The 27,050-nt window shown below is 39.6% G+C and overlaps 1 protein-coding gene across 2 annotated transcripts in view; it reads left to right on the forward strand.

The window, feature by feature from the left end:
- The window catches only part of smog (G-protein coupled receptor 158 smog), a 154,061-nt gene that overhangs the window by 57,398 nt on the left and 69,613 nt on the right, over positions 1 to 27,050 (forward strand). For both annotated transcript variants that reach the window (XM_083139145.1, XM_083139146.1), the window contains exon 2: positions 7,758 to 8,661. In XM_083139145.1, the coding sequence (XP_082995271.1) occupies positions 7,934 to 8,661 (728 nt within the window). In that variant the 5' untranslated portion in view covers positions 7,758 to 7,933. The remainder of the gene's footprint in view (positions 1 to 7,757; positions 8,662 to 27,050) is intronic.

Here is a 27,050-nt window from a genome sequence, read left to right on the forward strand (position 1 = left end):
TACAGTAACAATACTCGCGAGATTCCAAATACACGATAATAAAGTGAACAAAATATCTGTTAGTATTACAATTAAATAAGACTGTGCTAAATCATTTATTTAAATGTGGGGCCGTTACTATTTGGAAATATTCTCACTACTTAGAAATTATAAATACACATTTCTCCCTGCAATTGTCGAGTAATTTGTATAATTACAAGAAGATTAGCAACGACAAATTATCCATTGTTCACTTGCTGAGTTGTTCATTTTCATCTCACCTTGGAGAAATATTCTGTATCGGAAGAAGCTATCAACGATATATTTAAATTTCAAAATTTATGACGTTATTTCCTTAAGATTTTGAAGTAAATAATATGTAGTTCAACATATATTAAGACATAGGATTCTGTTCAATAGAAACATGTCAATGAATAATAAAATACTGTTTAGGCAGTTCATAGATCGACCTAGTTTTGGGCAAGTGGTTAAAGTGGCTGACACGTAGTAAGGAGATGGCAGGTTCAAATCTCGCGTTCGGCCATCCTGAGAGAGGCTTTTCCGTGAGGTTATTCAGTCACTCGAGGCGAATGCCGGAGTGGTACTTTAAAATGAAGCTCAGGGTATCTTCCTTGTTCCTTTACACCCTGTCTTTATATTTTTTTTTCTTATTTCAAGTCACTTCTCTTCATCTCGTTATTTTCACTGAAATTACACTAATTCCAAATATTTGCTTATTTAGTACTTTTTACATATAAAATGTGTCTGAATTTGAATTATGTGATTATTTTTTAACTTAAGGCAAGCAACCTGATCATACTAACTGAGCGTTGCAAGTGTTAGATAGGCCTACATTCTGACTTGGGCGCAGCGGAAAAATCTTGATACACTAAGGGCGATGTGAAACGAACCTCTGGGCTAGTAGCAACGGTAAGAATGGTTGATGATAATTAATATGATGATGGGAGACTTTAATAATAATAATAATAATAATAATAATAATAATAATAATAATAATAATAAAAAAAAAAGGAACAACAAGAAACTTCTAAGCCGGATTTAGAACTCGAAATGTAGTACAGTATAGTGGAACCACAAGCAAGACAACCTGCGCAGACCTGCGACTCCTGTGCACCGTACGGGCCTCCCCCATGGCGCAGTGGTAGCGTCATTGCCTTGTAATCAAGGGGTCCCGGGTTCGATACCCGGTGGATGCACAAGTGGTTCGAATCCCACTTTAAACTGTAGGTCCAGTCCCGATTAGCTTTACTGTGCATAAAGTGGACTTAAAACACCAACTCCATTTAACTCCTGTGCACCGTACTCCTGCGAGGAGGGGAGGGAGAGAGTGGACCGTGCTTCCTTATGGCCCGAGCTGAACGGAAGAAGGGAAAGCTGCGCGGGGACTTTTCGTACAAGGTCTTTTCCTTGTGGTCGCTCTATAGTGAAACTACCCAAAGTCCTTTCAGCCACTTCCCCGTTGCTGCTAACGTAAGGGGAAAGAAAATAGCGACATTAATTAAAGGAAGCAGCCAATCAGAATCTTCCGTTTTGCGTAGCTCCGATCTCTTCTGGATCTTCGATCAGGTGGCTTTTAACATTATTGCCCAGTCCCCACCCCTCCACCCCTTCTCTCTCTCTCCCTCTCTCTCCACCTTCGACCGATTCAAAGTTCCAGTGCTTATTTATGAGTTCCTCTTCCTAGGTTGGCTTACGTGGCTAATTACGGTCAGCTACGGAAACCAATCGATTATGAGTTGTGGTGATTCAGCCACCGTTTGATATTCCCCGCTGCTTTCGTCGTTCTCCACCGTGCTGCGAATTTCCCTAAACTATTCCCGCCCGATGCATGCATGGAATGGTTTCATTCGCGTGGCATTGCCACGGGAGGCCTACGTAGCTACGTGCAGATCAATTGGCATTATCTCTATTTTCGTCTTGAATGTCTCTATTGATTATTGCAATTACCCAGAGTTGAATTTATATGTACTGAAAATCTCGAACTTCAGGTTCCGCTTGACTTTTGGACTGCGCCAGCCGAGCCATTTTGGAAAATTCCTCTCCTTTCGGAAAACCGCTACGATATTCCAAAATCTGAAACATTACATCTGCTTAGAGCATTCACGCGGTTTGCTTTCACAGTTGACTAGTAGAAATCTGTGATGAAAAATAGGCTCATGTAGACAGGAATATCTAGACAGCAAAGAAAGCAAATCACAAGAAGATTCGCGTGAATGCTCTAAGCAGGTGTAATTCTTCAAATTTTCGAATATCATAGCGGTTTTCCAAAAGGAGAGGAATTTTTCAAAACGGCTTGGATGGCCGCTGAATATCATCGACGGAGACTATTCCACACAAGTAAAACAACGGAGGCGAAAAATTTTGAAAAATCTTTCGTGAAAAACATTGCAAATTTTTGTTTAATGTTTAACGTGATAAAACATTACAGCCTACATTGTCATTTATTTTACATTTAGGCCATCAACGTTCGAGCTGCAATCATAAAAAAACGTGCTGGAATCAAGGTTATTCACATGTTGTTTACATCTTTTATGGCTTTGCTAACACAATAGACACGGTAAAAGGAATGATCATGTAAAGACTGATTCTTATGTTGCTATTTGGATTAAATTGAACTGAGGTTTTTCAAAGCCAACTTTGTGCTCAAATAGGCTAATTGCGACTGGATCTACAATTTAAATGGGATCCGAACCACTACGTGCCTCCACCGTGTATCGTACCCGTGACCACTTGATTACAAGGCGATTATGTTGCAGTTGCTGGTAGCTAAAGATTTCGACCAAATCCTGTATATGTAGGATCACCGGAATGGTTGCACAAGCTGAATAACAGTAAGATACGCTGAAATTACAAGTATTAATACGAGTCAGACGCTGTGACGAGCATTTTAAAAAAGTAACTTAAAACACAGTAAAACTTAAAAGAGGAATAATATTTAATATTATCATTCAACTTGTGACGTTTATGGCTTGTAAACAAATATACAACGATACTCAAGTAGTTTTTCTTAGGATGTTATTTTCGATTTAAAACTTTCCAGTGATAGGTTTCCAAAAAAAAAATGTTGTTCTTAAAATATTGATACGATTTTGAAAGGAAAACACAGCAGGATGGCATAGGAGGAAGATGGTAATAAAAATGCTGCACTATTTATTCCACTTGGAAGATATCAATACAGAAATATACAGAATCACGAGGACCTGCGTGAAAGCATTAGGAGCGAGCTCCTGTGTAAAAAACCAGAAAACAGAGGCGATGAACTGAGTACGCCTTACCCAATGACAATTCATTTGAAAAGCCTTGGGCTTGAGAGCAATGTCGCTCCACAGAGTTCAGTTTTAGTGTGTAGAGTGTATGTGTGTGTATCAACAGTTCAAACTGTTCATATACATGTAGACGTAGGTAAACATCAACACTAAATGTACATACTTCTGCTCCGGTGATCACATGGAGGACACCAATGTCCACAAACTCGAACTTCTCCGTCCCATCCCGTCAAGAGGATATGAACGCTGCAATTTTGCGTTTATCAATCATTTCCGTTCCCACGTCTGTCAGTTTTCGCTCGTATTTATCTCCCATTTTCTTTCCGTTCGAACCTTTTATTATTATTATTATTTCTTTCACGAGTCATTCGTTTCTAGCCCTGCTGTCAGAATGCCCATCCGTCTTCATTTTGTAACGTCTGAGCTAAGTTTTGTCCCCTTCCTCCTTCGCACCACCCGCCCCTGAATTATTCCCTTAAGGGCCCTCTAAGAATCAATTGATTGCCTCATCCCCAAACTCCAATTCCCAAAATTATCAATCAATGCCAGTCCTGTGAGGACTCGCGTGGTCATGCTGAAGTACGATGCTCAAGCAGAAAGTCCTTCAAGCACGTTTCTGAAAAGAAGAAAGTTTTCAAGAATCTACACACAGAAATCAAATCTACTTGATGCACCAGAAATGCATCGATTAATGCACTTGGCCTTTGCCAAGAATCAGGTTTACAGTGTGATGCATTTTTGTTTATCGTTTGTGAAGGTAACGGTAAACGGTAACGGTAAAAATGATGCATGCAAGTATTTATTTCTATGGCAACTATACCTTAATGCATTTTTGTTGTTTGAATCACCTTCCTGCATCTTTCTCGATTATGCATTTAAGCATTTGGTTTGAGCTTTATGCTTTTGTTTCAGCGGATGCATTTACTTCTCTGTACGTACATTTTAAATGTTTCTTTTTTCAGTGAATGTCATGAATGTCATATTAAAACAAGAATACTTGTGGTAACAAATATGGCCGTGGGGGGTACGCAGGAGATTCGGATTTCATTCTAAGGATGGGCGATCTCAGATGGGAATTTTCTCGACGGTGTCCTTTCTTAAAATGACTCTCACCCTCACCTATCAACCAATCAATGGGTACCTGGGGAAGAAACTTGCGGGTACCGGTGGCCGGATCGTAGTACTGATCGCATCACCTCCAGTACGATCCAGATCTAATATGTGTTGGTACACCCTGTATGTATGTATGTTCCTTCAGGCAGAGTGAAATAGACAGGATGTAGCTTTATCGTCTTTTTACCTTTTGGAAACAAGTTCAGTTTACATATATTTATTTTGAGAAGCTATAACAGAACAAAAAAGCTTTCCTTATAGTTTTACATGAAAAGAACTCTATGCATATAGTTGTTTCCAAACAAAACTTAGTGGCCTTAAGTATAATTGGCAGGTTATTCTATTATATCATCTTCCAGAATCAGCACCACGCTCCAGCCGCCTTTATTCTCCAGGATTACCCATTGGTTGTAGGCCGAGAACTCCCATCCCGGGAATCTAACCCGATGAACTTAGACCAACCCTATCTAAAATTTCTGCTTCCTTCCAATTCCTTGTTTTCTTCATTACATCCTTCTCTCGCATAAGCAACATTCATTAAATGAACCAACCAAGCAGATGGTCAAACAAGCAAACCCTTTTAGCGTAACCAATATTAGATCTTTATTATTTGACTGCTTGCATTTCTTTATTTTACGTCGCCTTTTTTGACACTTTTAACCGCGACGATGAGTAAGAATGATGATAAGATAAAGCAGACAAAGCCAATGGAAAGGAACTGAAACACAAACCCAACAATGTCGACCTTCGTGGTGTAGTGGTTAGCACAGCGCGTTGTGACGCCAGGGTCTAGTTCGAATCCCGGACTGGGCATGGGAGTTCTTTGTCCAGTCATCAATTTCATCATATCATCACTCATCTTAATCTTAGCGTGCAACGCAAAAATGGTATATATTGTTTCCTTATATATTTTACATGTTTGAAATAATACCCTTACAAATATTTATTTACATAAAGGACCCTGATCCTCGGCTTTCTACGGTTTACGAGATCCTACTCAATACGTAGATTAAGCCGAAACTTTGGCTATTTATCGTTATCAGGCAATTGAAGATTACAATTAATAAACAAGATAGTTACTGCTTATACTCACTGTAAATAAGCTACGACTTCATTTCCACGTAATTTTTTTGATTGCATCACATATTATTCCTTCTTTCGCATGCACTCACACTAACACTAAACACTGGTAAGTTAGCGCTAAACTGATGATGTAAACACTTCCTGATATGTTGAAATCTCCTCTTCATTACATTCTTCTTTCTTGCTTATCCTTCGCGTCGATCCGTTCTTAACTAATCTCGTAGTGAACTTTATAAGGATTCCTTCTTGTGGTTACGATCACTCAAAAATACTATTTCATGACCGTAATTTTGTTTGGAAAGTACCTTAGAAACTAGACACAATACTAAGTTTTCTAAGTCTTGATCTCTTTCTAGTCTCCGCGATAAAAAGACCTCTAAAACAGTAATAATTGACGCCGAACCCAGCGATTGCTGTTTCAGCGGAAGCTCACCATGCGAACTGACTAAGAAACCCTTTTTTCTTCTTTATCTTACAGCCAGTGACGTATACTGATTCCAAGATATGGGCTATCTCACTATGTCACGTGGTCCTAGGCTATGAATGGAAATAAATTTACCAACTCCTAAGAAATCAGGTTGCCAACTCATAGCAAATCAGGTTGCCAACTCATAAGAAATCAGGTTGCCAACTCATAAGAAATCAGGTTGCCAACTCATAGGAAATCAGGTTGCCAACTCATAAGAAATCAGGTTGCCAACTCTAGAATCAGCATCATCATCTCACTGATATGAATAATATTATTTACAATTTCTGATCGATTTTTCTCCTGTATTTTATTCTCTAGACTTCAGGCTTCGCCGATAGCCTTGCTAGCCCAGAATATACGCTCCTGCTTACAGCATACCGTCGACCAGTGTTGATCGAACGATCCATTGTCACCGAGGGGAGCAATTTCTTTGCACAAGGAGGGTGGCATAAAAAATTGGTTACAAGCGATTGGCAAAAATTAGCAGAAAAATTCAAAACCAAATCAAATCAAAACAAACCTCACAGAAGTATTAGATTCAGACGCCAGTACCTCGTTTGCCTGTAAGAATGCAATTTCCAAGGTATATTATTTATACATGAGTTCTTTTTGCGCCCATATCAAGTGACGCCTAACTGGCAATATAACGCACGAGACTTTACCAACTAGCTACTCGGTCAACCGATTTATCATCTGACCATACACCTTCAGCGCTTCCATGTGTGACAGTGTGTTCATTTCGATCATTGAGCTATCGCCCAATTGTACATTACTAGCGAACAAAGCCTGCTGTCAGAATCAGTTGTGAATATGTGATGAGGGGGAGTGTGGGGGGACGCACACCCGTGACGTATGCAACCGGAATATCTTCCCTAGTTTTGCGACATTGTTCAATGAAATCGATATTTCCGCGAAGCCACAGTGTTCAGCCACAACTGGATAATTTATACTATCGTGTTTCTGCGTTTCTGAGCATGAATCTTCCTTTGGTTGTAATGCGCTGCAAGACACCAGAATGGCTGATTTCGGGCTGGATCCTAGCGGAATATAGAGCAATGACATGCGAATAATGTTTTGAAGTCATTCTCTTTTGGGTTTAATGTCACTCCCGCATTTGAACAAATAAGTAATAGTAACTGCAAGTCTCCAAACGGTGGATGCATATGTTTAATATTAATACGAGAATTTATCAAATCTACACTTATTTATAGTTACTTTTGTTTCCATTTACCTCTGTTACGTAACTTGCATACGTTTTTGTGATATGTTATGCAAAGTTATGGCGAAATGGTACACAGTTTCTTCACTGCTTATTTTAAATTTTGAGAAAGTATAGTGTATTGGCGTCTGAACCACTTCCAATTTCGACTTTTACTTGCTATTTAGTTTTGCACACCTTTTATTATAATTTTGTACAGATCTCTACCATAACATTGTAAAATTTCTGCACTGCTTACATATCTATATTGTCATATTTGGTTCTCTCGGTTACTTTATTTGTGCAGACTTCTTGTACAAAGCTTAACATAAAAAGTCTATACTTTTCGTACTGTTCATTCTGAATTTTGTGAAATTGACACTAAAAGTACATTAAGATAAATGTAGTAAGCAGACTTATTCAAATTACTTTAATCTCTAATGAACATCACTGATACCACATCCTGTAATTTTTCTTTGGTCTTGAATTTTGAGTTTCATTCCGAAACACATTCATTATATTTCTTGTCTTGAGATCTTGAAGTTGAAGAATCAGTATATCTGTAAATCAAATTGCTAAACTACACTTGTACCAATACTTCTATTAATACAATATTTCTTCATTCCAGGATGCAACTATTCACAATGAAGATTTTGGTTGAATCATGCGGATTGTTCGCGCGGGTTCCTTCGCCATGACGACGCACCTCCCCATCTCACGCAGCGCTACTGCTCCCTTCCTGTGAGGAGCCGGACGTGCAGTCATGGAAGCGACCACCCAGTCTCTCCGCCCGGCGGAAGCTGCATGACGGAGCCCGCGATGCGAGCGGAGCAAGTGTTAGTGGCGAGTGTATTAGTGGTAGTGCAAGTGCTGGTGCCGTTAGAGTCCCGCAGTGTGTCCGTCGCCAACGATAGCTATGACGTTTACGACGAGAGTTTCGACCTCCAGCTGTCGGTGTGGCAGCGGGCGGAGGGGAGGCGGGAGTTCGCGGCGAGGGAACGCCTCCTGGAGGAGATCCTCAACAGGATATCCGCGACGGAGGACGGAGGGGGCGCCTGCGTAACGGAAACTCTTTACGGGGTGAACGTGAGCGATGGCCAGCTGAGTCAACGGGTGCTGGCGAGGAAGCAAGCGGCCGTCCACGCGGCTCGCGTGCTGGAATCCTTCCCGGAGACCGAGTCTCCACGCGACCTCATGTCCGCTCTGGCCAGGAGCGTCCTCGACGGACGACAGGAACTTGCCGCGGTGGCCATTGCGTACCGACGCGGCGCGAGTTCAGATCCGTTGGCCGTGTACGCCTACCATGACGACGCCGCGTTCCGCGTGCAGCCGCTGTCCCAGCGCTTCAACCAATCGTCCGTCGAATGGTTCTGGAAGGTCGCCATGGACAACGACGACCTGGACGTCAGCTGGAACCAGAGCAGCGACAACGGAGCCTGGACGCAGCCGTTCTGGGACTGTGGCGCCAGGAAGTGGCTGTTTGGATATTCTGTACCTTTCTTCGACAGAAGCGGGGACCTACCTTTCTTCAAGTAAGTATTCTAGTTTCCTTCGCCTCACACTAAGTTAACCTCTGACAGACTTACAGCGCTTTGCAGAATTGAACAGCGTGCAGTGGCGCCAACTTTTGAAAAACATTGGGTGGGCTGAACGCGGAGATTTGTTTTATAATTTAATGCAGTAAGTAGGATGATGATTTGCTCTAAAATGCCTGTTTTGTTCCCTGGCCAGGAAATGTAGGCTTTTACGTTTAAAAACAGTTTCAGGCCATTTCTGAGAGGAATTCATGTATTTTATAGTGGCTGTTTCTGCCTATTTTGTATTATTCGGTGCTTCTATGCCTGCCTATATTGAGAGTTTTTAGTTCTCGTCGATCATCATCCTGGTTATAAGCCCTTATCCTACCTTACTTTCCTTATAACGATGTGACCACGGATAGTGTAAAAAATATAGGACGCCGAAAAGTATCATTTTGCAGATACAACAAATTGTTCTAGAAATATTTTGATAACAGTCAGTAAGAAATTTAGTTGTGAGAATCGAAGTGTATGAGGATGAAAGATTTATTTTTTATCCACGGGGACTTTATTTCTAAAATAAATTAGGGGAATGATCAATGGCGACGTCAGGGGTGTAGAGTGGGTCACAGCCTCCCAGTTTTTAGAAAAAAAAAATTTTACTGTCAATATAGAATAGCATTATCATTATCAAAAAACATATTGTGTATTAATTTCTGAGAATTTTCTGGCCTCCTTTTGCCCTTTCCAATTTTTTTCTGGCGTAACTACGAGGGGTAGTGGGATTGTAATCCTCCACCTTTGGTGTGCTTAAATGAAAACATGGTCAAATAAAGCACTAAATACTAAACAAATGAAGACACTCTTCCCTGCAAAATTCCTGGATACGCCACTAACCTTTCGGTGGACAGAGTGGATCATAAACAGTGGCTGAGAAGGTAAGAAACGATTTTTTTTAAAGCCAACGCATGTAATGTTTGCCTTTGAGCTTGGTCACTTCAATGAAGCGAAGATTAAAGAGGGAGAGAAGAGAGAAAGTTAGCAGCGCCCTCTGTGAATCGGCGTCGGTCCCTGAAACAAAGGATTATCCGCTTTTGGCGGCTAATTCAATTTCTCCCTCCGCTGGGTTTCGAAGAACCCCCGCACCCTCCCAGCTCGCCCCTACACATGTGTTCCACATGTTGCTTATTTTGAAACTTTTCTTGTCTTTGACTAGCGTTTTTCACGAATGGGGTGTTAGTGCATTTTCTTTTAAAAGGGAGGCATTAATTTCCTGTCACATGTACAGTCATGGACACTTCTGGGTTGTAACGATTCCATTGAAAGTTAATGGAATTGTTATAACCCAGAAGTGTCAGTGACTGTACAGTCACCGGCAAAAAAATGGGTACCTAGATCCTGAAATTCTCGCTTCCCTGCAAAGCCAAACTCTACGATGGTTGTAGAAGTTACCATTGAAAAATTGCCCTTAAAACCCACTTATCGCCTAAGGCAACACACGTAACGCTTTGCAGGGAAGCGAGTATTTCAGGATCTAGGTGCCCCATTTTTATTGCCGGTGACTGTACCTGAATGGATCATAAGTCATTGTCCTAGCATACATAGAAAGAAATATCTGAAACAACCAAAAAATAGGTGCAGGTGACCAAGCATTTGTTTGACTAGGCAGCATATTTTTTTCCTAGTACAGTGGGATCCATGAGTATTACCCTGCAAATTGTCCATCACCATGTTCGTGCACTTTATTTGACCTAATAAGAGCTTCAAGAATTAGAAGAAAACTCAAAACAAGCTGTTGACAACTTCTGCACCAGCATACATAAAAATCCATCACTTAAAAACAGACAGGATGTAAGAGAAAAAATAATGAAAATAGTCATGGAAAATTTGCACGGTAATACTCATGGATCCCACTGTACGAGGGTCGGTACGAAAGTAACGCCTCCGATTTTTTTGCACGGAAACTAGAACAGATATGGACACGAGCGGGTAGCGACAGCTACAATAACTTGGAGGTCTAACATAATGACGTATGCATCTATTAGCAAAAATTAACTTGTGAATAGATCGGGTACGTTAGATTTAGTATCCTAGGTTCGATATCCAGTTGAGGCACATCGTGGTTCGGACTTTAAACTGTAGGTCAAGTTCCAATTTGCCTATCTGTGCATAAAGTGGACTTTAAAAATCAATCAAAATTAAATTAAAAGTTTTACTACTTCACTAGATATCTGTGACAGAAAATAGGCTCACGCTGCCATTAAATTATTGCGAATATCTGTACTACAGCAAAAGCAATTCACATGAATGCTCTAGAAAGAATTCTAAGAAGTATTTTTTCTTCTGCATTGCAGTCTCATAGCAATTTTCCGAAAGGAAAGGAAATTTCGAAAACGGCTTCATCTGCCAAGCTGTGTTGAAACCGCTGTAAGAACATTTGCCCACCAGCGCGTGGCTTTTTCGCTCAGAAGTTTCGAAATGGGTCCTCAGTACACCTTGAGGCAAAATAGGAGACGTTGCCTAAAGTGGGGGACGGGAGGAACCCAATTGAGGCCCGGAGACTGTTCAAAGGAGGCAGGGTTGCGTAAGGGAAGGGGGGAGTCCCCCAAACTTCCGCGCTGATGATTTTATGCCTTCCGTTTCGTCTCCGGCGTTTCGCCATCCGGAGGATCCAACCGGAGAGTCGGAATTAGCAGAGTTAGCGATGGAAGCAGATTGAGCTGGCGGTCGTCCAAGAAAGTGTTCGCGTCTTCCCTAACCCTTTGCTTCGAAGATCGAAGGTGGATCAATGAGAGGAAGTTTGTCTTCCCATTCTTTCGATTCTTGGTCATTTTCCAGAAGAGAATATTCAATAAGAGGGAAAAGCATTGTACCTCAAAAGTGCATCGTGAAATCACCGTTGGACATCCTCAGTCTTCATAACACTGGGAATGTCTTCCACTTCATTTGTGGAGTGCAGTGGATGCCCTAGATTTGGCTTTGTGGTGTGGGGAGGAGTGTATTACTCATCTTCAAACGAACATACGAATGGAATTAATCAACAATTCTACGGGTGGAATTCGAGGCGAAAAAAAAGTATTTGAAATAGGAGCTGAAGATATGATTTTTCAAGAGTAACGGAAAACGTCCCTTTTACATAAACAAAGTTTAACCGGATACTCAAAACATAACACACATACGAATAATAACAATGTGATAAGTACGGCTCGGAAGTAAAGGATACATCCTTTTCTTTCCTAGTGTCCGAAGACGAGGCCCGATATAATATACATATTATATATGTATGTTAATTTTGGGTCATTGTAAGTCAGAAAAAGGTGGGTTTTATTTGTCCTTTTTTACCTTTTTCGGCGTTTTTTGCTTATTGGTCCTTTTTTACACTTTTTAGGCCTTAACGGCTTTCTTTTGCAACTTCACCTTGTTTCGACTACGTTTTTACCGCCCATTCTCAATTCGAATCATCATCAGTTCATCACCTCTTAAACGTCCTTTCTCTAGTAAAGAAATAAAATAAAAAGAAAGAAATATATTTGAACCATCCCTGAAACGAGAGAAAAGCATTTTGGACGACTGAAATAGTATCCAAAGTCCTATTTCTGTAACCCTAGTGTAGTTAGGCCAAATATGATTCTTCAAATATGATTTTTCAATTATGGTAATCTAAAAAAATATGTAATGTCTGGAAGAAGATGCATTTCATTCGTATAGTTTTTTCGCACTGTGTGTTCCAGACCACCAGAATTTTGTATTTTTTTATTCGTTAAATATGTAATTAAAACTGAAGTTATTAATTGATTTGGATCACATTTATACGTCCTTTTTTTCCGTTTTTAGGTCCTTTTTTGATATTTTTAGGTCTTTTTATAGGTCCTTTTTTGGCAATTTATAAGTCTTCAACTTCCGAGCCTTAGTGATAAGTTACTGCAAGTCTGTAAGTTCCTAACTCGCTAAACTTTTCCAAACTGAAAATAAAATGCACAAATGTCCAAGCTATTGCATGAAAACTACATTTTTTCAGCATCATTTGCTCTTTAACTTAGTAATAAAATATTAAATTAAATTTGCGGTGATTCCCGGGATTTCATATCTGAGTGTATCACATGAACTTTTGGTTTGTTGCTAGGTTACCAGGCAGTCAAGATTCAACGATCAAAGAGTGGCAGAGACCAGGGTCGGCCCTAGGCAGGTGCGGGGCCTGGGGCATGCAATATACGGGGGGCCAACAACCAAACTTTTTTAGGAGTCTGAAGAAATCAGATATCTGTTGCTTTGTATGAAGTACAGGGGTCCTATATAATCATAATATACATTGAATTTATACATATTTATTTTTATTATCCAAAAACAATAAGCCCAACATGCTGAAGGTTATCGAAAGCTAATAAAAGTTCCTAAATTGTTCTTTCGCTTCAATTTCGATGTGCCAGTGGTGCACTGGTTCAGCATATTTAATTACAAAGCTGTTCAATACCAAACTATTATTTTACCCGCCAAAGTAGCAATTCTTAATCATATCCAATAACAAAATTATGTTTTGTTTACTTTTCATTAAATTTTACATTACATTGTGTCATATGAAATAATATTTTCCCATCATGATTTCATTCGATAATTAAACGAATAGTGCACATTAACTATTTTTAATTGAAATATTTGGACATGATTTTTATGTAGGTAGTACTTTTTCTAGAATATGATTTCAGTATTTTACATATTTGTAGGGATGTTAAAACAATAAAGAAGTCAGGATAAATCAGATTAGTTGCTTAAGTGGAAGAACGAGCGTCCTATAAAGTTGTACAGAAGCAATTACTTTTATCTGGTGTGGGGCCCAGGGAAGGGCGAGTTACCCCTCAATAGGACGGGCTTACATCACATCTCTGATGGAGACGTCTTGCAATGTGCGGTTTGTACGTGCTTATTTGTGCTTTTGGATGTGAAAGATATTAAGTTGGAAATGGAACTATATGTTATTAAAACCCACAAAAGTAGTGGGGCCAATCACGATTAGCCTATCTTATAATAATAATTTGTCATACTGTCTTCATTGTCACTAGAATGACGTAAAAAGAAACAACACTTGGAGTTTTCGTGGCATTTCCAACTCTTATAACGAGATGGCCTTGATTCATACAAGAGACCCAGAATTAACAACATCGTGAGGCCACACCATGTACAATTTCATTTATAACATACAGGCCAAGTTATTTAGTTATTTTTTTGGATTTGATTTATTTTATTTTACTTCACTTCGCGTTTTGTGCATCTTGGCTAATTTGCGAAGACGGGGATGCGTGATGAAATGATGAAAATAATAAATGGACATTCACACACAACCATGCCCGAGCGGGATTCGAACCCGGCACCCTTGGCGTCGCAGCGCAATGTGCTAACCACTCAGCCACAGGGTCCGGCACAGGCCAAGTTATATCACACAATTAATTATATTATATTTGTGTATATTCTTTCCATTTGTGGCCCTTTTCGAAGCAATTTTTCCCCAATACAGACTCTTTTGCGATCGATGTCCGAGGCTGTAGCCCCCAAGCCCCCATACAATCCAGTCCTGTACCTAGCTACACATTTTCATATTTATCTGTAATCACTCTTCAATCTACATATATTAATATGGATTTCATCCTATTAGCACATTCTTTAATTCTTTAGTATACCTCATACCGTACACAATTTCCTTTGATCAATCAGTATTGCAGAATACTTAGTGTGCCCTTAAAGGCGGGTACAGCTCTAATATTGACTCCGTTCCATACAATAGGGTTTTTAGGCTCCTCTAACGCATATGAGTGATAAGTTGGCGAATGTATGAACCGCATGTTCAAAACTCTATTGTCCACTTGCAGAGAGTGTCCGATCAGTTGGAAAATCACTGCTCGCACACACGATCGTTGAACAGGTATGAAGCGCGCTCTTGTGAGGTAAATGATTTTTCCAGGCACAGTTCATTAAGCAAGGCTAGTCCCGGCGAGTGATATTTATACCTACCTACGTGGCTATCACATCCCTGAGACTGCACAAAGTCCAGAAGCAGTTAATTTGGTTGGCACCGAGGCCGTCATTTAAGAAAACGAGACTCGACACCGTGAAATCCACACACAGAAATTAAATGCATCAGTTGAAACAAAAATGCATAAAGTCTGTAGCTCGGACGAAATGTTTAAGTGCATCATCGAGAAAGATGCATGAAGGTGCATCAAAAAAGTATGAATGGGTGTATTAAAATAGTATGCGTCACATAAGCACTCTGGCCTCACCTTTACAAACGATACATAAAAAGGCACCATACTGTAAACCTTGTTAAATACACTTTAGTGCATCAATGGATGTATTTCTGGTTCATCAAACCAAAACTTTTTGATGCATTTACTCTTCTGTATTTCTTAAAAACTCTCTTCTATTCCGAAACGTGCCTATTCTGTTTGAACATTGTATTTCCATCCACATACACACATGAGTCCTCACAGGAATGATATTGATGGATAATTTGGGATTGGCATCCTTCACCTAATATAGGTTCAAACACATTTGTATCTTGTTATAGTTAAATCTGTGATTTAAAGTAGCAGATGCTGTGACTAAAACGAATATTACGGAGAAGAACTCCTATCTTTACCAAGGACAAAGAAATACAGAGCTAAGAACTAAAATTCAACACACCTATGCTACGTGTACGAGAATTCTGTTTATAAAGGAGCACTGAGATGGACAAACATGGGACGGGTCCAACATAAAAATCTCCTGGTTGTACCTAGGCATGTAGCTTCATTGGCTTGGAATAAGCCAGCATCGGGAATTTCCAGTCTGGAAGGAATGTGAGGATATATTAACTTTCCATTTAGTTCTAAGACCTTTTTTCTTTTCAGAATTATCACCACAAGGTACGAGGCTCGGATCCAGGGTTCGAATCTCGGCCTGACCATGGTTGATTGATTGATTTGATTGATTTTACATAGCTTTTTGTGCCCCTTGTGGCTAATTTGCGACGTTAGGATTAGTGATGATATGATGAAATTAATGAATGGACACTCACAAACATCCATGGCGGGATTCGAACCCGGGGCCCCTGGCGTCGTAGCGCGATGTGCTAACGATGGGTTTTCTGTGTGTGTTCCTTTATGAATTTAAACATATCACCACTTATCCTCATCGCCGCGATTAGCCAAAAGTGTCAGAAATGCGACGCTAAATAAAAAAGTACAAACTTTTTCAGTTACACGAAGAAGAAATTATGTACTGCTACTACCCCACTAATGATGATGATGAAAATAAACAACCTTCCGAACGGGTCTGATCCCAACAACTCATCTGGAAAACAGGGAAAGGTGCAGCTAATGCACTGACTGCTCGTCATCTGGTATCCTACCACAGACACCACTTAGTGCTTCCTGTTCTCATCCTGAATTCGCGAAGGAGGAGATCCGGCTGATGGAGGTAAGCCGAAACTCCAGGAAGCCTTCGGATGCTGCATTATCCGGTCGATGATCCAGGAATCTGAGCCACGATCTCTCGCCTCGTGGATAAATTATGTGGCGGAGATCCAATAGCTGAGCGTTCTAGTACCCTTGGTGTTGCAAACGGAAAGACCCGTTCAGGGAGTCGATCCCGACTGAAAATCTTCCGTCCTCTGCTGGTTCTCGTTTTTATATAAGTACAGACTTTCATCGAAAGATCTAAAGTCGGAATTTTTCTGTCCTTGTCCCCGTATAAAGCGGCTCACCCAGCCACAAATCAATGGGTACCTGGAAACAACTGTGGGGAAGTAAAGGCGGCCGGAGCGTGATGCTGATTACTACCCTCACATTCCCTAAATGTGTCTTCATGGCACGGAGCTATATGCACGGGGAACTGTACTTTTACCTTTACCTTTCAGCAAGAGATACGGATAGTGACGAACAGGGTCAGATTTAGCTGGGTGTGCCCTAGGCCTCATCTGCGCCAGCCAACTGCGAACGAGAAATGGCTTGAAAAAGGTAAGAAAAAAAAATCGAGTTTAGCCCACCAAATTGAAACGTCTTGATCGAATGTATTTCATTTTTCCTATTTAGCGTCGCTTTTTTTCACTTTTGGCTAATTGCTATTATGAAACTAATAAGAGAACGGTCACAAAAACACACATGCCCAGGCCGGGATTCGAACCCAGGATCGCTGGCGTTGATAACCACTCCGCCACGGAGGACGGCAAATTCAATATCAGCCGCTAAATGGATATCAGCGTAAAGCTTGTAATGCCGCTACTCTTATTGCAGTCACAAAATCGGTGCTTTTGCTCCATTTTTAGCCTTATAATTTCTTGATCGATTTGGTTTATTTTATCTCGCCTTTCTATCACATTTGGCTAATCGCGAAGATGAGGATGAGTGATGATATGATGTCATTGATGAAGGGACACTCACAAACAGCCATGCCCAGTTTGGGATTCGAATCTAGGGCCCCTGGCGTCGTAGTGTGCTATGCTAACTATTCCTCCCAGCCTTATAATACTCCGATATCACCCATTATAGTACAAAGTTTGAACTACAGTACAATGATCCCGTAAATATGCTGGGATTGTAGTTGTTTTTTCCTACAAAAATGGCGGATATGTAAATTGGAGCAGAACATGAGGCTTTTACATTTCGTTTAACTTTATTATTTATACATGCTGAGTAATTATACTTATTTACGCACAATTCCTCCACCTGCTCCTACATGTACTGGACTTCACTATGAGAGAAGTAAAAACTAATAATTTTAGATTTTTCTAACCGCCCATTGTTGAGTTTTAAAATTTTTGCAATTGAGGAAAACAGTTCTCCAAACCGCTGACAGAAAATTTTATTGCAATCTTCTAAGTTTCTATTAGGCCTTGAGCCGGGCAAGTTGTCTCTACCACTCGGGGAGATGGGTTCTAATATGATTTTTTGGAAAGGTTAGGTTGGGATGCCTAGAGATGGAAAATACGTGATAGCATGTCATAACTCTTTGCCTTCTGTGTGTTACCACTCCAAATTTCAGATAACCTTAATATAAATGGAAGGTATTGATAATTTTTAATATTTTTAATTTTACTATTAGAAATGACAATGACAGTAATTCTCATGAAAATTAATAATAATGATGATATTAATTAAGATTATAATAATTAAATATGTGAATATTTTAATAATTTAATTGACAAGTTGGATGGGATTTAACACTACTACAGGATTCCATTGGCTACTTGCCCATCATTATTGCCGATATATGTGAATTGACAACTGATGTGCGCAGTTGTGAGAATGACAATAGCAGTCCAAGGAAAGTGCAAGAGATCATTGAGGAACGTGGGAAAGTGGTACAATACCTCTAAAGTGTGATTTACTTAAATCAATGGCGTGGAGAGCCAGAGGAAGGATGGAAGCTGGGAAGACAGAGAGAGGTATCTGTAGCCCTTGGAGTGTGTCAATGCCATTTCTCGCCTGTATATTCGGTTCCAATAAACGGGAAATGTGCGACAAAGGCAAGGGCAAGGCCGTCCGCGAGCACAGCAACAAGAGACAATGGATACCTCTTGTTAACAACCGATTGGATCAGATGACAGAATGCAAGGAAACTACAACGTTCCATTCTCACAGCAATAGGGAACAGGTGTCATCTCAAACTGTCTGCAATCTACAATCGCCTTCTTAAAGATGGCCTCTATGCATATAGACTCATGGTGTGTTCCATCACCGTACGGCTTTCAATCCGCAGAAACATGGCTGAGGAACATCGCAATTGGGGCCACAACGAATGGGGTTGAGCGGTGTTCTCCGATTAGTCGGGATTCAGCCCCCAGCCTTACAATAGACATGCCTAATCTGGAGGGAATGTGGAACACGCTATAACCCTGCTTTTGTTCAAGAAATATTCTGAAATGGTGTGGGGTGTATTAAAAATTGTGAGACGTACGGACCTCCACGTCTTCCAAAATATCAGTTTGACGGCCCTTTGATATGGCGACGAAAACCTCAGACCTCTTGCCATGCCATGCACATATGCAATAGGTGATCGTTTCCTTTTCATCGCCGATAATGCTCGTCCTCTCAGAGTTCTGTTAGTGCTCAACGTGCCAGAGGACGAGAGAATAGTGAGTATGGAGTGGCCACCGTGATTGCTGAACTTAAATCTCATAGAGAATGTGTAGGATGCGCTTGGCAGATTCATTCTAGGAAGGATGGCACCTCCCTCAACTCTTCCAGAGCTGAAATTGCCCAAAGTGAACAGTGGCGAGGAATCCTCCAGGATCTCATCGATCACCTCATCAAGCCCATACCACACAGATGTGCAGCGGTGTTGGCCGTTCGAAATCACACACCACACTAGGGGTGAGTTACTCGTACTGCTGTGACCATGCCCGTTTCTGAGCTGTTATATTGCTCTGCAGTGACGCACATCATCTGAGTACTGGTCCAAGTGACTGTAGGGTACTTCTGTAACCTGTACTAACCCATACTCTACTGTATCTGTTCTTCGAATGTTCTTCCAGTTGCATAAATATTGTTTTCGTCTAGTTCTTTCTGTTCCTCTCTTGATCCAAGACGAAGGCGGTGGATAGTTATGGCAGGTCAATTATCAGACAAGACATTATTTGATAGAAAATATTGTGACAGCACAGAACAGTCTTCAAATGGGCTTTCCTTTAGTACCATTATCATGGGTTTTAGAGACATACTTGCAGAAAAATGTTTCCCCTCTGAGGAAATATCTGGAAATTCAGCCACGGCGATTGATTGTATGGCTCCTATTCAGAGAGTACAAGAAGAGGAGTCAAACTTTGGTGAGGTTTACCAGCTTTTTCCATTGCTTTGCGGAAGGAAATAGGAGACCAAGAATCGATGTCTGTTTGATACGTACAATGAGACGTCTATAAAGAACACCGAAAGGACAATCACGTGGGAAGAACTCTGGCATCAGTCACAGAGCATTTCATCTTCTCAGATTGTCAGAAAGTGAAGGAAATTCCTAAGTCACGTAATGAATAAAACAACTCCAATTGCATATCTTGTTAACGAATGTAGGAAACCAGAGCATTTTGTAAATCTTTTGAATACACCTCTTCGCGAACTGTGGAGATAAATGATGGAACATCACATCTGAAGGGAGCCTCAAAGTGCTCAATCTCAACAGTAAACATGAAGAAGATATGGTAATTTGTTTGGTGAATACTGCTAATGAGGGTTATGAAGCGGTAATGAGAGACTCAGATCACACACATGTGTGTATTGCGCGTTTGAGATTCCATGAAAAATCATGGTTAAATTATTTCTGAAATATAGTACTAAAGTACCCATGTGGGTTGAAAATAGTTTCAATTCTTATTAAAAGAAGTTTGTCGAGAAGTCTCCATATGCATTTGCAGGAAAAGGAAAAGTAAAGCGATCCTTCCTGCCAACAGATAAACGCAGGAAATATTTTCGCACCCTCGGAGATCAATGGGATCTCAATGAAATAGTAATGGACAAACTGTAGTTCTCGTACTTACTGTATGCTCCAAAATCTTCCGTACATTGTGTGAATGACATGACATGTCGTCTATTCTGTGCAAAGAAGGGTGAGATAGACATTTATAGCTTGCAAGAAACATGCTTAACGTGCGATTATGATCAATCCGCTGTAAGCAAGAGATGTGTTCTGAATGATCCTCGTTAGGGAATTGTATGTAGGTATGGAAAAAAATATTTTTAAAAATTATATGGTGCACCCTCCTATGTTGTTTCTACTGGCAAAATATGAATGCATACCAAATTTTAGGTCATTTGGTGATGTTTTGACCCCCGCCCAACACGATTAACTGATTTAGTTTATTAATCATCGTTTTCCTACACTAAAATCATGACAAAAATGTTTGAAATATAAGACAGTTTATTATACAGAGAAGACAAACTCCAGATATAGTAACTAACAAGTATGGTAATAGTGTACACACAATCATATGAAATCACTTTACTGGATTTATGGTTTTGTGGAGGAGAGTGCTGTTAAGTTCTTTAATGTCTCTTTTTGAAAGTTGGGATTTTTTTTGCGGTGATATTCGACCACTTGCAATAAGAACTGCTTTTGTGTTTCATCATTGGTAACACTAGTTGAGAAGTCTTGGATTAGTTTCATAGCCCGTTCCGACAGATCATTCACCACTTTGACATGCCGCACATATGTCTCAGCTTCTTGGTATTTGGGATCATTATGCCATTCACTAACAGGTTTTCTTAGCCAGTCGCCGCCAATTCCCATACTGTGAAACAAGAACCAGGATTTAGGCCCAATAAGGGATGATAGTTTTGTACTGTGGCTAAGAATAGGAAAAGTTGGATGGCCCCTTTCAAACTGTTTTGGTCGAGGAATTCGGAGCAATGTTCGAGCAATCTGCTGCCGTTCTGAAGAGGAAAGTCTGTTTGAAAGTAGAGAGAACACAGCACATTTGTCGGTTAAGTACCAGAAGTGCCTTTCCATGGCTTTTTTGCTGCATTTGCAACTTGAGGATCATGCTTGCAATACTTGTTCAAGTCATGCCATAGTTTGAGATCATTATACACTGCATCGGCACCAATGGATGAAGAGAGCCAGTTTGCAACGTAGAATAGTGCATTAAATTTGCATAGTGCTTCCAGTTTACTGATCATGTCCTTGTCATATCCTGCTTGAGCACTGAAAGCAAACATCTTTGCAGGATACAAAATGGATGGCATCCATCGAGCTTGATGCGCTGCTCCTGGTTTCAGCCAGTGTATTCCTCTTTCAGTTGTCTCATCCAGAAGTATCAACATCAATTCAGCACACTCCCGAAAGTCAGCGCGAGGTAGCGAGTTCTTTCTATTTGGAGTAGAAAGTATTCTCTTCAGTGATTGTATAGAATTTTCCATAGTGAGTTTCAAACTCCTGCCTTTGATTTCTAGGATGTTAAAACCAGCTTCTGTGTTAATAGTTGACCAAATAGAGTCTCTGAATTGAATGAAATTGGTGTTTTCAGGACCTGATGTTGCACCAAACAATTCTTTGTGAACTGAACTCAGAATTCTTTCAAATATGTGATGCCGACAAGCCACCATAAACAACTTCTTGTCAAAGAGGTTTTCCAGCCTAACACAAGCTCCAATTTTTCATCCTGAGTTTGAAGCTGTAGTGTCAAAAACAAGGGATCTCACATTATCTGAAATCTCTCACTCGTTTGTTAGGGCAAACGTAACGCTTGCTTGTTCTTCACCTGTTGTGTTTGTAATTACAGGGATACCAAGAACTTTGCCTTCTTCACAGACTGGCATACCAGATACCAAAATCGCTAGTCTTTCTTTGTTTTCTTTTTTGAAACCTGGAACCAGCTTACCATCCCAATGTAGTGTTGAGTGCTTCGGTGGTGTGAATGTAGCCTTAATTGCTTGCACTGATGATTTCCTAACTTCTTTACCTGCTGTCCATGTGCTTTTAATTGAAAGAGTTGCTTTTTTCAGTGGAACTCCACCTTCTGTAAGAATTGCTCCCATGAATGCTGTTCGTTGACCAGCTGATAGATTAAGCCTGTCTCCCATGGTTGATATGATTTTGCTTGTAAATGAATTTCTTGGTAGATTTAAAGCAATTGACGAACTTTTTCTACGAAGTGTTGTACCTGTACCTGTTGCACCACTGCTAGTTGAAGGGAATACAAACTCAGGATCTTCAATTGCATCAGGTTCAGCATCAAAGCCATCCGAATCACTTGAATCAAGGCTACCAACTTTATCAAATTCTAGGCTAGTACTTGTGTTTATGTTTGTCTTGGTTGAAGCTTCTTCTTGGCGACGCTTCTCCCTCGCAGCACGCTAAATTTATTTTTCGTTATGAGATAATTTCCTCATAACTTTTGCAAAGTATGTCTTATCAAAAACACCTAACTCCATTTTTCGACATGACCTTTGATCTTCTAAGAATTGCACATCTTCCAGAATCATTTTTCTAGTCCTACATCTGTCATGTTCTATAATAGAAATAGCATTGTCATGTGCTATGTCAAAGAGTAGAAGAAGACATCTGAGAAAGCTTTCACTCTCAGCTGGGAAGTTCTTCCTTGTTTTATGTTTCCGAAGATTTTCGTATTGCACAATTAATTTATTGAGTTTTACTTTGGAATGTCCCGCTCTGACAGGCGTCACTGGAATGCCAGAAAGCTCCCAAAACTTTTCTGCCTTCAGGATAACGAATTTTATAACATCATCCCTTTTATCTTTCTGCATGGGTCCACGATTGAGAAAAACAAAGTAGCGAAGCACATCCCCATTGGTGGGCAGTTGAGATCCTTTTTTCGGGGTCAAATCTTGCAGTAAATTACTTTAGAGCCACGCTTCAGACACTTCTCTATCATCCTTTCTAAGTACCGAGCGGTTTGGTGTGGATGAAATTGAAGGAACTGCTTCATGAGGTGGTTCTTTTCCCATATTTACACTCATTTCTGCCTTGGTTACAACCTATAAAAGAAAAATATAATAGGTTACAACTTGTTGCCATGTTGTCAATGTCCGTAAAATGAATAAAGTATATAAAATTACAAACAACAGATCAGACAACTATTTTTGAGGTGGGCGGGGGTCAAAACATGGCCTACAGACCTGAAAATTTGCAGGCGATTATGTTTCAATAATAGTAACAATATGGCAGGGGTGCACAAGAAACTTTCGAAAAAAAATTTTTTGCAATGGTCTAATCCTCGTACACCTAGACCAAGTGGGAGAAGGTGGACATTGAAAAAAAACACGATGGGGCAGAGGAGCTGGTAATGGTTTCTTGAGAATGGCAGCCAGCATTTTAAACTCTGTTAGATCTACTAGCTTGCAACTCCATTACAAACTGTCTCCCCGATGGTGCGGTGGTAGCGACACCGCCTTGTAATAAAGGGGTTCCAGTTTCCATACCCGGTGGAGGCACATAGTAATTCGGATCCCAATTTAAACTGTAGGTCCAGTCCCAATTAGGCTTACTGTGCATAAAGTGGACTTGAAATACCAAATCAATCAACCAACCAATTCATTAGAAACTACAAACTGCGTCTTCTGTCTAAATAACGTCAGGTGCACTGACAGGTGCCGACTACCCACATGTGAAAATCAATAAGTGATGACACCTACTCAGAAGATGATGATGATGATGTAATAAAATTTTGTTTATGTTAAATTAATACATACATGCATATTTGAAATTTAGCGACTATTATTATTGAAAATTGTAAGTAAAACTTATACATTTAATCTATGTCAGTATATAAGCAATATAATAAAGTTTTATTATAAGGATTATATTAAAATTATTATACTTAATAGTTATAATTATTATAAAATAATATCGAATTTAATAAGTCTGATGAAATTAAATTGTTTTATTCAAATATTGTGATCAATTTATATGCTTTTTATAAATAAATATGAGAAACCATTATTTTTCGGCTATGGTTACTAATTCAATAATACGTATTATATAAAAAGCAAAGATTTATGAGATGCTATCACACATTTTCCAGTTCCAGACATCCACACCTTGAAAAAAAAATCATATGAGGACCCATCCCCCGAGTGGTACAGATCGTCTAAATTTGAGGTCCTGGCTCATGGACTATATTGCATTTACTGATGTGACGTCAGAGCTTACGTTGAAGGCTTTCATTTGATTTGAAATACAACTTGTTTGGAGATGACTATAAAATTCCAGAAATCCAAAAACCCAAATTATATTTAGGCCTCCCCGATGGCGCAGTGGTAGGTAGCGTCGTCGCCTTGTAATCAAGGGTTCCTGGGTTCGATTCTCGGTGGAGGCACATAGTGGTTCGGATCCCATTTTAAACTGTAGGTCCAGTCCCGATTAGCCTTACTGTGCATAAAGTGGACTTAAAACACCAAATTAATCCAATCCAATCCAAATTGTATTTGTATGCCTACATGCTATCCAAGCACACGTTGAAAATTTCAAACCAAGGTTTCGCTGAGGGTTGAAAACTAAATCTTTGCAAGTGTAAGCAAGAAATATGTTCGAACCCATTCATTCGAAAGTTCTCCGCACAATTAAATTAATCTCGTACAACGTGTGGAAAAATGTGACGTCAGAGCATACGCCATTTTCTTCTTGTAACCAACGTTAACATTCAAGAATTCTTATCTAAGTAGTGTTCTCATTCTAAATAAAGCCATTCAAGCTACAAACATTTCACCAATCAGAGCACGCGGTGCAGAAATGTATTATCAAACAAAGCTTCGAAGAACAAAATGCTTTTTATTTTTATTCTGCTGTGAAGAGAAAAACATGATTGGAAACATGTGGTTGTGAGAAAGTCATACCACAATAAAAGAAAACATCGAATAGTAGGAGGAACATTCTTGACTGTATTATAATCGCGTTCATCCAACAAAATCATGCATGCATAAAGAGTAAACAAGTATTGCAATAATTTCTACAGAAGTATATATATGTGATGAGTGCATTTCGACAAACAACAGCAAATTATAGTGTTTTGTGTTGTCGATCTCCAAATTGAAGTTCAGCTTTAAAAACACTGAAACTATTTGAAATTGAAACTGCCTTGCACCTAAATCCCAGTTTTTTTGGTAAAGGATGGCCTGTCTATACACATTAGTAAATATTTTCTAAACCATTACAGACTACATAATTTCTCTTCTGTGTCTCAGGTTATATTGTAACGCTTAGAAAGTACTTCAGACTTAGGTTCATATATTCAGATACACAATTACACTAGCGCGAAGATTCTTGAAAAACTTTCTCCAAGTTCACATTACCATTCTTTTATTATATTTTAATTAAAAATAATACTGATAATTAATCAATAATACTTATAATTAATTAGTTGAATTACTACTAATAATACTACTACTAATATGAAGTAGTAGAGATCTACCTAAATATAGTATTTATAAAAGCAATAGTCATTCGATTTTTAACAAATTCTAGGGAGGATTTTTTTTTGTTTCTTTGTTACGAAATAATTGTCTAGTCACCGAGGTGAGATATTTTAAGTGTGAAGAAAATTCATAAAAACAAGAAAATATATTTAAATAAATTGAAATAATCAAAGTATGGAACTCATCCAAGAAGCTACAGTGGTCTGGTCGGTAGGGCGTCTAACAACCACGTGAGAGTTCCGGGTTCGATTCTCGGAATTGGTTGGAATTTTTCCGGCTCTGTCCCCAATAATTCACATCTAGATTGTCTCGCTGTTCTTACCAACATAGCATTTTTAAATAGTTAAGCTTCTTATCGTTTGAATTAAGAAATTCCAACGTGCCTGTGTATTCTTGTTCACCTAGCCTTTGTCTGTACACTCTCCGCTTACAACGAACCAAGAACTTTCTTTAGTTAATGATCATTATTCAAACAAAAATATATATGTTCATTATACATTCTTGCAGCTGAGATACAAAACAACTTTTTCTCTCTTTTAAATCATAGTTATCCTCATATTTTATTTTGAAGGCATTCGCTCTGAAAGATGCGTGTGCTGGGAATTCTGTGCTTTTCTCCGTGCTGCATGGGAATAATAATTCAAATTATAATAATGATAATAATATTAATTATTATTATTAGTAGTAGTAGTAGTAGTATTGTCGCAGATCTTTGGCTGATAAATTGGCCATTTTAATTTTTTTCCAAAGCATATTTCATAACATTTCAAAAACTCAAGGGGGAGATTAAACCCCGTAACCCCCCTCCCTTGCGTACGCCACTGTCCATGCCAGGGTTTCAAATGCGGTGGTGGATCTATAATTTACTTTAGAAAGAAAAGGATTCCTTCCTTGTGGTAAATCTACTCATTTCATTTTTACTGTACGCATCGCCATGTTTGTGTAAAAAAATTAAACCGTTGCCAAATTTTGTTTGAAGTCAATTCAAATAAGCTATAATCGGGACTCGCTAATTACAGTAAAATCGTTGTCAATTTTTGTCTGTAATCGTGTACAAGTGTAATTTAAGTGGGTTCATATTTTCTCATGAGAACGTTGTCGAACGCATTTCAATTGCCGATTTTTATTGTGTTGTATATGCTCTCTTTGAATGTCCATTGAATTGTGAATGGATGGCTTAATAGCACCACAGAGATTCGTAAGGATTGAACCAGATTCGGAGCACCCATCTTCGAAATGTATTCCGCCTGTCTGAAAATGGGTCCCATTCATCCCTTTCTTGCATCTTAGTGGAGGCAAGTGGACCCTACTAATAAAGGATTGGCCATCCTTCTCTCTCTCTCGCGTGCGTTTGTGTGTGTGTAGAGAGAGAAAGTCCGCTCACCGTAGACAAGAGACTCTCCAGAGCACTTGGTATTAAGGAGACCGCTTGAATATCGCAGCTTGCAGCCGTCCCCAAGAGATGGCACTAGTGTCTCCGTGTTTCCGCTTTGAGTGCCCCTCGGCCTGCAT

The sequence above is a fragment of the Lepisma saccharinum genome, chromosome 17 (assembly GCF_977018435.1).
Source record: "Lepisma saccharinum chromosome 17, izLepSacc3.1, whole genome shotgun sequence".
Classification (NCBI taxonomy): Eukaryota; Metazoa; Arthropoda; class Insecta; order Zygentoma; family Lepismatidae; genus Lepisma; species Lepisma saccharinum.